Source organism: Oreochromis niloticus, linkage group LG17 (genome assembly GCF_001858045.2).
Source record: "Oreochromis niloticus isolate F11D_XX linkage group LG17, O_niloticus_UMD_NMBU, whole genome shotgun sequence".
Taxonomy (NCBI): Eukaryota; Metazoa; Chordata; class Actinopteri; order Cichliformes; family Cichlidae; genus Oreochromis; species Oreochromis niloticus.
The window spans coordinates 12,526,496-12,539,953 of NC_031981.2; the positions used below are offsets into that span (position 1 = coordinate 12,526,496).

The 13,458-nt window shown below is 38.3% G+C and overlaps 1 protein-coding gene across 6 annotated transcripts in view; it reads left to right on the forward strand.

Moving 5' to 3' along the window:
* Window positions 1–13,458, forward strand: part of cacna2d1a (calcium channel, voltage-dependent, alpha 2/delta subunit 1a) — a 112,281-nt gene that overhangs the window by 32,619 nt on the left and 66,204 nt on the right. For all 6 annotated transcript variants that reach the window (XM_025899566.1, XM_025899562.1, XM_025899563.1 and 3 more), the window contains 2 exons: window positions 371–452; window positions 2,100–2,216. In XM_025899566.1, coding sequence (XP_025755351.1) covers window positions 371–452; window positions 2,100–2,216 — 199 coding nt within the window. The remainder of the gene's footprint in view (window positions 1–370; window positions 453–2,099; window positions 2,217–13,458) is intronic.

The following is a 13,458-nucleotide window of genomic DNA, read 5'->3' on the forward strand; positions in this document are numbered from 1 at the left end:
GCATTTGTCTCCGTCTTGCTCTTTTATGTCTTTCTTCTCTTTCTGTCCTCTTTCACATCAGAAGAATACATTAACCAGCATCTCACCCCTGAGGATGTGATACTCTCATGCTGCCAACTTTGAATAGGTCTTGTCTTAATGCACAGCTCTTGTGGAGTAGAGTAATGCATTAACTTGTCTAACACTTATTATATCACGCTTCCCCTCCAGTGGATCTATATAGATAATCTAGCATAGCTATTGATATAGTAAACAATAAAGGCCAGCTTAGGTCATATGATTGCAATGGCTGCATTCAAAATGAATAAAAACAAATGTAGACTTTCTATCAGCCAAGGAATGATCAGCTACTTTCTTTTTCTGTTCACAGGATAAAGGAATGGGTGGACCAAATGCAAAAAGATTTGATCACTTTAACAGACACAGCCACTGGCATGCAGGACCTAATAGAGGTAAGACTGCCTGTCATGCATATACACTAAGATTTCAAATCTTAACTGTGAGTGAGTGAGTTCTCCTCACATTTTGTGGATAAAGGGCTGCAACGCTCTTGGCTGATGTTTTTGATCAGAGCAAAGATTTAAGAGCATCCACACAGCCAACATAAAGAGTCCTACTAATTCTCTGCCTACTTTTTTTTGATGGGTGATGGGGCGACACATACGTTTGTGAATGCAGTAACTCAAGAACAAAGCGACAAATAGATTTTTAAATTAATACAATACTTGTATCTACTAAACATCTCAGATGAGTTCAAATCTCAGTGATCTCAACCTCAAAGTCAAGGGCCAAATTTTCTGAAAATCTTGTGCCCTCACTACTATGTTCCTCCCATGTTATAGATTGGATGGGTATCATACACCTCAAAATACCAGAACTGACAACGTGCTTAATAAATCTTCATTGTTTTTACAGCTTGGACCAACTGTGCACAAACACCACCAAACACCAAAGAAACAGATTTCTTATATAAAAATGATATTTTTTAAATAAGTCAAATTTATATCTATTCATATCTATATTTACAGGACAAGAAAACATTATTTTGTGTAATTTCTGTCACTTAATACTCTTAGTCTCATTAGCTCTCTCTGCACGACCTCAGCTGTCCCAACACATCACCAGTCTTCATATAGTAATCTCTCATTAGACATAACGCTGCAGCTGCATCATTTCATTTCACCAGCACACTGTACACACTCACATGAGATCAACTTCACTTCTGTACTGTGATGGCTACAGCTCCTACACACACGCAGGCACTTAAACACTCAAAAACACAAACATATGAGAAGGAGAAGAAGCTTTTTAGATCCACATTGATTGATATAATGCATCTGCTACTTTGGATCCATTTGAGAAGAAAACCATTCAGCCTTAAAACATGGCAAAAATCATTACAAAATCTATTTTCATTTGATGTTCTGGGATGGCGTATCACTGCAAACAAGAATTAAATGTATTTGGAAGTCTTATGGGCAGCTGAATGAGATTAATGTGCAAAGCAGGGGGAGTTGAAAAGGGGTGTTACAATGCTGGCTCAACAGTTATGCTGACTCACGTAAATTACAACCTCAAATGCTGGTATCAGCTCATGCACACAAGTGCGGAAATTTCATTTTCAACTTTCAAAACACCCCAAAACTATAGTATTTACTAGCGTTAATATGTTCAATTTAAATTTATTTATACCCATACAAATTCCAAATATAAAACAATGTAATAGTACAATCCGAATCAAACATTTAATAGTATCATTTAGTCTTTCACTGGGTGCCTACATGAACGTGCCTCAGCTCTGTGTTTTGAATGCTGGACAGTGAAATCTCTTTAGGCTTCTAAATAATTGGCTGTTTGGCATTTGTGCTTTTTTTATTACTCTTGCTGGGACATATTCCATAGCAGAGTAAATGGTACAGTTACATAATCCTTTTTTTGAAATCACTGTGCTTTGGTCAGTGAGGCTGATGAAATATAGAAGATGGGCACTAATGCAGAGTAACGTTCTTAATTTTAGTTACACTGCATCTCTCTGTGAATAGAAAATAGACAGATGTTATGTTGTTTCTGACCCAGAATTTTTATTGTGACTATCTTAGATATATCATAAACACAGAAAGCACTTCAGAGTGGAGTCCAATAATGCGCAGGAGCTGGTGGCAACGGCTGCTGGGAACATAGAGAGACTGCTGGCTAACCGCTCCGAAGCCCTAAAGGTAAGTGTAATCTCATGATCTTGTGGCAATTTATAGGAAATCAGTTAAGTGGAAGAGAAGGTTTTCCCTTGCGTCTTTTGTCATGGTGACATAATTCTTGAGATGGAATAAAATGCAAAATCTACACTGTTTGCAAAATTAGGTACAGCTTGACTTCTTGCACAGCCGCCCAGGAAAGCACACAGAAACAATCTGTTTATCTTCATTTCTCTTTGGGACAGACTCTGGAACAACATCACAGCTGATCCATTATAATCAAACATGCTCCACCTAGAATACTTGATTCAGAGTTAGCAGTCTGTGTTGGTACACGGTCACGAATGACCCTGTTTAGTTTCAACTTTGAGAAAAGCTTTGTCTTTCTGACTTCTGATGCCTGATCTGCCCTCATACCTAACCTATACTGGCTGGTTTTATGGCTCATTTGTCTGAACCCAACAGAAGGAAAATGCCATGATGACTATGCTGGCCAATGCTTTCATCTTGTAGTAAAGTGTTCCTGAACCGTGTTCACCTCATGCAGGTTATTGAAAGGCTGCGAGTACAATTCAGAGGCCTTGGAAGAGAAAAAAAAGCACAAAAGCATTTTTCAGTCCATGACAGTAGTTAGTTTGACTTTGTAATAGAACTCATCTATTTCAATTGTTATACATCTTAGACCTAACTGTTGCTAGGCTCCATTTGCTAGTTAATGAAGTGGACTTTTTCATTGTATTTTTGTCTTGTGAAGCATTTAAAATTCACTTATCTCATATATATTATGTTTGACTGTGTCAATTCTGCATTATGTTCAAGTATTTTTACAGGTTGCTACATTGATAGAGTGATCTCAGATGCATCTATACAATTTATATCCATATACTAACCAGACTAGCAAGAAATAGTTGAAAACTTCACTTTCTTGTCTAAATATGATCAATTGTGGCTCAGGAAAAAAAACAAAAAACAAGAAAAACATAAACAGTACAAAAGGTTGAACATAGCTGCCATGACCTTACCCAATATTTTTGGACTCTATTTCCAAGCATGACAGAAGTCATGCTGGACTTTTGAAATTTATGTTACATGAAAGGGTGGCGTGCTACAGTACTAGTCGGCTGTCGGCTAGTACTTGCTATCTTAGTTAGCATGCTACATTCCTAAACAAAACAGTTCCAATACAAAGACACATACGTTACCTACTTTGTAGGAGAATAATAAAATACTAGAATGTCTAAGGAGTTTGGAAAGAAAGCGACTTGACTTCTTTAAGTTTCTTGGAGATGTTTTACTCTCGTTCGAGAAGCTTCTTAAGTTGTAAAACCAAATGGTGAAGAGTCCCAAGTATTTAAACCCTAGTCTGGATTATCCCTTAACAGGGTTTTTTTTTTTTACCCACTTTTAATTATCTGATTCATCACAGGAGCCAAGGTGTAAAAATGGTTTCAGGTGAAACCATTGTGAGACCTTGCCTCGCCTTATCATGTGACCTATTGAGGTCACCTGACACACGATGTGAGTCGGGGTTGAGGCACCTGGGAAGGGATCTCAAAACTGCACTGGCAGCAGAGCTTTCTACACTTTCCAAGCTTCTTAGACTGTCATTACCTGGATGACTAAATACAAAAGTGAAGCACAAACTTCTTGGATGGTCTTTACCAGACAGCAAACTATATTGTTAGTGAGATAATCCATTAAAAATGCTCTAAAAGGCTCCAAGAGCACTCACAGTAAATAGAGGTTCAGTTTAATGATTCAGGGTAGTGGAAGTAAGGCCTGACGGGCCTCACTATATCTGGTCTCCTGCCAGTCAGAGCCGGCACGCCCCAACTGAGATGAGTTATTAGAATGTGAAACTCACTCACAGAAAAAAAAAATGTACCAGGCTGCAAACGTTTTTTTTTAATGCTCTAACGTTAAGTACTTCAAGGCAGGAGTCTGTTGGGACTGACTCCTTTTTGGAGCCAGTCTCAAGTGGCACCTAGAGGAACTGCAACTTCTGTCACTTCTATAACGGCTTTTTTTCAGCTCTCGAATTTGGAAAAAAAAAAGGAAAAAAAAAAAGATGATAACAGCCATAATGCTTTCTAATATGGTTCTGATTGCTCCTCTACCACTGCTGTGATACTCTCTGGAGGTCTGTGGTTTTGAAATGCTTCATAAGCAGCTGTTCAATAGATATGCATTATTGATTCCTCTATCATCTGCATTTGTCCTGGATCAAAATTTGTATAGCCTTTACTGTGCTTTGAATGTTGTACTGTATAGAAAATGATAGCGCTCACTTAACTGAGGTCTTGACCAGTATTTTTATTTTCTCTTGGACACACTTGTTTTTTTTATTTTCAAAGGACAGCATGTGAAATTGATCCAACCTTTCCCTGTACCTTTAAATTACATTTAACAGTATCTCACCAACTAAATTAGGACCTTGGGATGCTCCCAGCCTCGATCAATCTGACTGAAAGGGCCCAGAATATCCAATTAAGGCTGACAGCTTGTTGCCATAGCTACAATCTAATTGATTAACCCATCATTTCTGCCAGGTATTTTGTTTGTCTTACATCTTCATAATTGTCAAGGGATTAGGGACAATTAGCTTTCGGTGTTGTTGCTTCACACCTGGGGAGACTAAATATGACTTCTCTGTGAGTTGATGACAGTGGAATATAGATGTTACACTACAGACTGTGTTCTCACATTTTATCAGCACCATCTGCTGTGTGTTTCACCTGTGGAAGTTAGTGCCAGTTGTTTAGTCTTTGCTGGAAGCAAAAAATGAAAGAGAGATGATATAAGTGTAAAAACCCCCCACCATATGCTCCCGTTTTAATCCTCAAGAGTACGCACTTGTCAGTGCATTAACATTGAAGAGTACAGGTTGTGGTGGTGATGTATTTTGTGTAATGAAGTTGAATTGAGTCAACTTTATGGCAGTCAATTTATCTAAGGGACCATAAATTGTTACAGGAACTACTTAGCTAAATCATGAATTGAAATGGTCAAGCATCTGTAATGTTTTGACCTGGCCTACGCTAATATAATAGCTCTCTATGAGGTAAAAAGCACTCCTCTCTGACTTTACACTCCTTTACTATCCTCTGTTGTTTTTTCCATATCATCATCCCTCATATCTTTTTGTTTTTATCTTTAAGTCTTCACTTTTGTTCCGTTGAAAGGCTGATTGCGCACATCATAACTGAACATGTGAAGGAGCACAGCTTTTTTTTGTCTGGGAGAAAGGAAAGAACTGAATTGTCTGATCTTTGAGAAACACGGATGATAAAGAGGTGGTAGGAAGTCCATGAGTGCTCTATATGCTACACTTCCTTTGAGGCCCTAAACAAGAGACTAGAAGCCTAATGGATCTTGGCCTCTCAGCAACAGGGAGCACTCTTTCTTTGTTCACACAGCACAGTTTGAACCTTCAAGGCTATTAAACTGACACACAGCCCTGTTATAAACAACCACACACATGCAGGAATAAACGAGGAAACAAACACACAGATATGTAAAAGTAGGGTTTCAAGTCCACATGAGTTTTTCTGATTGAATTTCAGGTAATTTGTGGTCAGATTCAGGTATTCAGACCCTTTAAGATTAAAACAGTGCAGTAAGAATATTTCCACTTCTTAGAGTAATTCACATGATTTTTAAATTTGAAAGCTGAGACAGTATTAAAATGTAAATTTATAAAACCAACCAAAATCATGTATATTGTAAAGTTTAGGCAATGCTGCGCCTGAACTAAGCAGTGGCATTTCTCTTTACACTGACGAAAATGCTGTCCTGGGCTGTGCTTTGCAAATGTCCAATTACTTTTGTATACGTGTCCCTCAGTTTATATATGACTGATATCAATTGTCAGTGAACACAGTCAATCTTGCTCCAATCTTTTTCTTTTTCTTTTCTTGTATAGACTATATACATTTGCCTTTTTTAAACATCACTTTTTGCTCATCTGTTTCAACCGTTCCAAGTTAATGTTCCCAAAGTGCTGATGATCTGACTGGGGAAATGATTTTGTCTCTATACAGCTCGTGGGTGATCAAAGCATTTGCCTCTTTCATTTCATGCCACAGTATTTTGCATTCAGTATGTGTCGTTCTTAAAAGGATGTTAAGTGAAACTGAAATTCCCAGCAGGAAAGAAACCACCACGGTACTGACAGAGAAATCCTGAAAAGTTGTCATCGACAGCACCTGTACGGTAGCTAGTTTTATTTGTTATTTTTGAGGAAGGTATTGATATGTTTAGCTGTGTGTTTGCGCGTGTGTATGGCTGAGATTAGAGGGTTTTCTTCCTGATCTCTATATGACTCAGATTCTTTAGGCAGCTGCTGTTGTGGCTTAGCTTCACTGCTTCACACACAGGCTAAGCTTCACTTGTGACCATCTGCGTGCTCTCACATGCATAAGTGCATCGCCATCCTTACCTTTTCTTATCCAAAATCAGCCGTCTCTTGACTTTTTCCTCTTTCTTACTCTCCACTATTATCACACATTTTATCTTTCATGCCAGCCTCAAACCCTGTTAAATTCTTTTGCCGTCACTTCATCCTGATTCTGTGTCACTTTTCATTCCCAGTTTCCAATTTTAGCCTTGCCCTCTGCTCCTCCTTTAGCCCTATCTGTCCTTTTATATATCTTCCTGTTGGATATAGAAGTATGTGGTATCCTTCCTCATTACAATGTGTTAAAAAGAACTAGCAAAAATAGTTTCCCTGTTGAGTTTATGTTAAATTACAAAAATATAACTACCTGAAACTAAATATTGTTTTGCGAGCCTGGTTGTCTAAATATTGAAATCACCTAGTTGAGTAACATTATTTGATTTGGTAATCCACATTTGCCATGTTTTCCCTACTGGCATGCATATAGGTAGAAGGTATCCAATCATCTGGTTGTGTCAGTCATGTGAACCAGTGTTTTAGCAGAAGTTAAGGTTTTACATTGTGGATGTTCACATTAATTTCTTCCAGGGTGATGCTGCAAGTGTCCATCAGCTGCTAAAATAAGTACCTGCATATAGAGCTCATCCATGTTAAGGTCTGTTGAGGAAGAAAGTGATAGAGCCTCGCCAATATAGGATTTTAAGACTTATTTAGTTTTTTTCCCCCTTAATGGTAAATGGCCTGTATTTGTATAGTGCTTTACTTAGTGCTTAGTGCTTTACTTAGTCCCTAAGGACCACAAAGTGCTTTACACTACATTCAGTCATCCACCCATTCACACACACGTTCACACACTGGTGATGGCAGTGTACATTGTAGCCACAGCTGCCCTGGAGCGCGCTGACAGAGGCGAGGCTGCCGGACACTGGCGCCACCGGGCCCTCTGACCACCACCACTAGGCAGCGGGTAAAGTGTCTTGCCCAAGGACACAACGACCGAGACTGTCGGAGCCAGGGCTCAAACCAGCAACCTTCTGATTACAAGACGAACTGCCAACTCTTGAGCCACGATCGCCCCCATTAATGCACAAAACGTGTTATCTGTACTTATTTATGTTGTCTTTCTTTGATCATGATGCATTTTAAAATGAGTCTAGTTTTATTTCAAAACAATTCATAGATTATTCATTTACGCTCTGCCAGACTCTGGTCACGCCAGCTGGTTTTTAGTGTTTTTAGTGTTTTTCTCTTCTTCTTATTAGTCTCTTGTTTACATTTGAACTTTTCATATGTTTGCTGTTTAAAAATACAAATATTGGCAGATAGATCTGCCCGCTGATGACGTATCGGGTGAGCTCTGGATAGTGAAGTGGTCTCAAACCACAATGGCCAGGTTTTATTTCAGCTAAAGATGTTGCTCCAAGGGAAATTAATAAGCTTGATGTTGGTTAGGTGGTCAATATCAACTTGCTTCAATGAGATAAAGTCAATACACTTAGAGTTAAATGTACAGTTGGCTTCACAGCCTCTGAAGAGTCTGTAACCAATATGCACAAGCTAAATGCAAAGAAACTTTTATGGTATTTGGTAATGCAAACATACTCTAACACGTTATTTTTCTCACCTGTATAACTCACAGGTGGACAAATGATCTTCCTAAGCAGCCACATGAGAAACTGAGACTGTTGTAATAATCTGCTCAATATTAATTTAGTCTCTTTATAAGCTTATTGGTCTGACCCTCCACAACAATCCCAGTTACTTATGTGGCCCCTCGGGAAAATTAGTTGCCCATTGCTGCTGTAAGATAGCAGCCTACTTTTTAATAGCACTAAGTCTTTACTGTAGCATCTATTAACCAACACTGTAACAGTCTGTAATCATCTTCATGAGTAGTTTTACGCCTTTATGTTTGAACAAAAAGTGTTTTGAAATACGACATTTGCCCTATTTTAAATAAGACCGCGTATTTTCACCTTTCTGAGAAGAAGAGTGTCATTGCAGTCATAGACTGTATCTAAAAAATGGATGAAGCTACTGAGACATCACATTTTGGATGTGAAGCATTTTGCCATCATGGTTTTTTTTTAAATTGACCGTGACGAACAAGGAGTGGACCTGACCTTACACACCATCTTAGACAGTGATGAATAGTCTGTCACAAAGCAGGCCCATCTTACTTTATAAATCATAAATCACACATGCGTTTATGTCTGTTTTACTCCCAATAGGACCGTAATGACAAAATAAACATCATGCTACATTAAGTAAGTTGTTAAGTGAGACTATAATCTCATCAAGAGTAAAAGTTTCAAACTCTTCTCCATAGGATTTACTGAACATCTATCATGCACATGGTTTATTATGAATTTACGTACACATCACTTTTTCGTGCACGCACACCTTTGTTCATTACTTCTTTTTTGAACCTACCTTGACAGCAGATAGCCTCCCTCTGATATTCAGGCCCCCTATGACTCTGTTTTCATCAATTATTGAAGCTTTTCTCTTAACCAATACTCTTTGATGGAGCCCGTGGTTAACTTCTCCCAGCGGAATAGATCATTTTACTCCCCGCAGTGACACCAGCAGAATTCTCTGGATATGTTCATTTCTCATTAAAAGGAGGGATTTTACCAGTGGCTGCAAACCAGAAAGCCAGAGTTACTGAAGCTGAACTATTAGCAATTAGCAAAATATGCTGAAAAGCTGTTTTTAAAGCTTATCCTAATGAGAAAAAAAGCTCAGATGATAGCTTTGGCTAGTGGCACTTTTTTTCCATTAAAATTTGTTCAGGAAGCAGGTGTTAGTATCAGAATATTTATTTATCTGTTTTGTTTGAAACTTTGAGGAATGCCGAAAACATAGTTGAATAGTTAAACATTGTTTTATTTGAATATTTTTCACACTGTGTGCAATGAAACATCTGGACAGTTATCAGATGCAGATATTTTTGTGATTGTGAACACTAACTGATGTATTCTGTTTTATTACACAGTAGAAACCATGGATAAATATTTTTTCCTATATGAATTCACTGCCGAAAAAATCCCTTGGTCAAAGATGACCCATCACTGATGATAACCACAGACAAATTAATTTATTTTACATTTAAAAACTTTAGCTGCACTTAAGATTACACAACTTCAAAAGCAGAGATAAAAAGCCGGAAGTATTAGAGTAGCTGCCATTATTAGTTTTAACTGATGGATGGTCTCAAGATGACCTAAGACTTAACAGGGATGACTGACTTGTTGGGACAAGTGGAAGGTTATTCTCTGTGAGTGCCCTCAAGGAACTCCTCTCGTTGCTTTGTGCCCACCTTGAGGGATGCTTGTTGACAAAAACACCTGCTTATGGTGATATGGCAGCCTGCCATCTCCCCCAGACAGACTGCTGAGAGAGAGCAAACTGGCTTGCAGAGAAGTTGTTGTGAAGGAATAAGAGAATGAATGAAAGATTGAGGAACGTTGCGCAGGGATGGTCTTTGTTGGACTGCAAATATTTCTCAAGGAAAGTAAAGGAAAAAGACAAAAACAAAAACATTTCACCATCCAAAAGAGAAAGTAAGACTATGAGGCTGTGCAAAAGTACAGCGCAGACAGGCCCCGGCTATTTGAATATTGATTGGTGAGGGTTATTTCAGGCCTGGGATTGCATTAGCTCTTTGGCAGCAGATTCATAAGGCGTTGGCTTCCCACCAAAGTCTGAGCCACAATTGGTGGCCATTTTGGAAACAAAAACAACAGTTGTTCTCCAACCCTGGCCGCTTGTGTTGGTTTAAATCACTTTCAGAGTGGTTCTCCATCGATAAGAAACCCCATTTCCTTAACTGTGAGTGGGCTGTTGGCATTACCTTCAGTCAGGCAGGTTTGAGTTGACTTTTAATTGCAGAGGAGAAAGATGGCTCACACTACAGTGGGGAGATAATTAACAAAATGTTTCTAGTCGCTCGTGTTGCCCTCGCATGGGAGCTTTTGCTCTCCACTGTGCCTGGACCATGGATGCGGCAGGTAACCATGACACCCTGGTTGCTAAGCAACATGGGCATCATAAACAGATTCCTCACTCCCTAAGTGAATCATTTCTCTCTTGCTTTCTTTCTGTTACCCCGGTTAACATTCCACACTGGTCAAACAAAATGAGAAAACTGCCATTCAAGTACCCTCATCTCTCCTAATCTGCTACATGCATGCATTAAACACAAAATTGGCTGTCTAGGAGCATTCATGTTCATTAAATTGTTCAAGAAGGATGAGAGCATGAGTGCGAGCACTTAAACAGAGCTCTTTTAAGCGTTGTGTTATGTAGTGGTGCGTAATTACAGAGGAGTCACTGATCTCTAGTGTCTGCAAGTGCGTTATTAAACCTCCACTGGATGACATGCTGTGAGTCATTAGACTCTGCTGTTAGAGTCCTAATCATAGGGTAGGCACACACACACACACACACACACACACACACACACACACACACACACGCACACACACACACGACACTCATTGCACTCCTCATTCACGTTTCTTTTTAAATTATGTTGTCCAATAAACTAAGAACAGTTTTGCTTGTACAGTTTCACATGAGTGTTTATCCATTTGTACTCAAATATTGAGTTACATTCATTTCTGAGAAGAAAGCATACGTCGTATAATGACTGATTTTCCAACAGCTGTCTTTCACTTGAGTCCTGGTGAAAGCCCAAAATTGCTGAATAAACACAAATTCTCTGAATGTCGCACGCTGTTGATGGATTATTGGTGGGTTAATTATGCTAATTTAATCTTACACAAGAGTGGGCCTTTTAGAGTAATAAGCTTATTCCAGTAGGATATTACAGGTTTTGATTCATGTAGTGAATGGGTGGGGGAACTCCAGGCCTCGAGGGCCGGTGTTCTGCTGGTTTTAGATATCACCATGGGTCAACACACCTGAATCTAATGATTAGTTCATAACCAGACCTCCTTAGAACTTCAAGACATGTTGAGGAGGTAATTTAGCCATTTAAATCAGCTGTGTTGGATCAAGGACGCATCTAAAACCTGCAGGAAACCGTCTCTCGAGGCCTGGAGTTCCCCAACCCTGATAGCGTAGTTTTGAAATATTAGATTGCCTTTGTGAGAAGCAAGGCAAGAAAGGCAAAAATAAAAAAAATAAACAATCAAATATGGCATTGGACAGTACTCAGAGAATACACCTGAAAATAAAGTTTTGGGAAATCTCAGATTTTTCAAATCTTATGCTAATAGATGTAGAGACCGAGAACCTCAAGAATCCCCACTACTAACATGGGGACCTATGTAGATTTATTTTAATGTTTTTGGTGTTTTTTATGGAACAGTTTTGCATAATTTTGAACCATATTTACACAAGCAAACACTGTTATATAGATAAAAAGTAACCTACATAAACAAATTAAACTTAAAAATAATATTTTATTGGCATTTTCAGAAATAAAATAAAAATAGATTGACTAACTTGAATAATTTTTGAGTGTGTTTTTCACCTTAGGTTCACTAAAGGTTCACTAAAACTGCGACGTGGGATTCAGAATCTCTTCTGAATATTAAAATGTAAATCATCATGCTATGATATAAAAAGCTCTTTGTAAGCCCTTTTTAAACTGTGAATTTGTGTGAAACTGGGAAAATATTTTAAATCAAATTATTTAAAAAAAAAATCATCATACTTCAAAACAATCTTCTAGAAATTGTATAATTGAAACAAGCAAAGTGGGGTGATATTGGGCTGATATGGTACAGGCGATAACTGCAAATATTGGTGTCAAATTCCAGTGTTTAACAAAGGCATTAGACCACCTGTTAGAAAAACAAGAAAATATTTTTAGAAAGGAACTTTAAACTAAACACTACTGAACCCACTGAACTGAATTTGTGTTTTTATAGCAGTTTGATTGTAGATATGGTGCTGTTTAGGACTGCTTCACTGCCTCAGGTGCCAGGCAGCTCACAGTTGATATGAATTCTGAAACCATATAAAACATCGCTGAAGAAAATGTAAAGATCTTCTAAACTATGTCGAGCAAATCATTCAAAAGGATAATAATTCAACGCAATTTTCATGTGTTTTCACTGTCAATTTAATGACTCTATTAAAGGGGTTTCTTGCCCAAATACTTAACAAATCCAATAATGGGATGCACTTCAACACATCATAGGTGTATTGTCTTCAGTTTGTCTGCTAATTCTGTTCTGGATCATAAGTTGCTTGTTTGGTTGTAACAAAGTAATCCTCCAAAAAATCATCACATGTCAATCTCAGGACACTATGCCCTTAGTCACTGAGCAATGCTATGTATGCCCAAGGACTCCAAAACATATAAAGCGAACAACAACATACAAACATATGCAAAGAGTATCCAAAACAGATGGTTTGGCTCCAGAACTTTTACAAAACAGATTGTAGTTTAATAGATTTCATTTGATGTTACAGTTTCAGTATGGATTTCACACAGTAGGGATTTTAAAAGGCTTTAAATGACATGATGCAATATTGTGCAAACATAATCCTGTCTTTCTTAACGAGCCTTAATGTTTGAAGTATTGGCTCAATGAGATAAAGAGTGCACGTGTGTTTTTGTGTGTGTGTGTGTGTGTGTGTGTGTGTGTGTGTGTGTGTATGTTAGAGAGATTTTGGCCACTAGTGACTCATTATTCACCACTTCCTGGACTGTGTGTGCTTGTGTGTGTGTATTTGTGTGTCTAGCTGCTTTTGTCAGCCCAGCTGTCGCAGTGCTCCGGCTTTGTGTTTGTCATCTCTGTTTTCCTACATGAAACTTATCAGATATACAGTATATGTATACAGAGGGGAGTACACATTTGATTTCTCGCTCATTATGATGTACACTTTTTA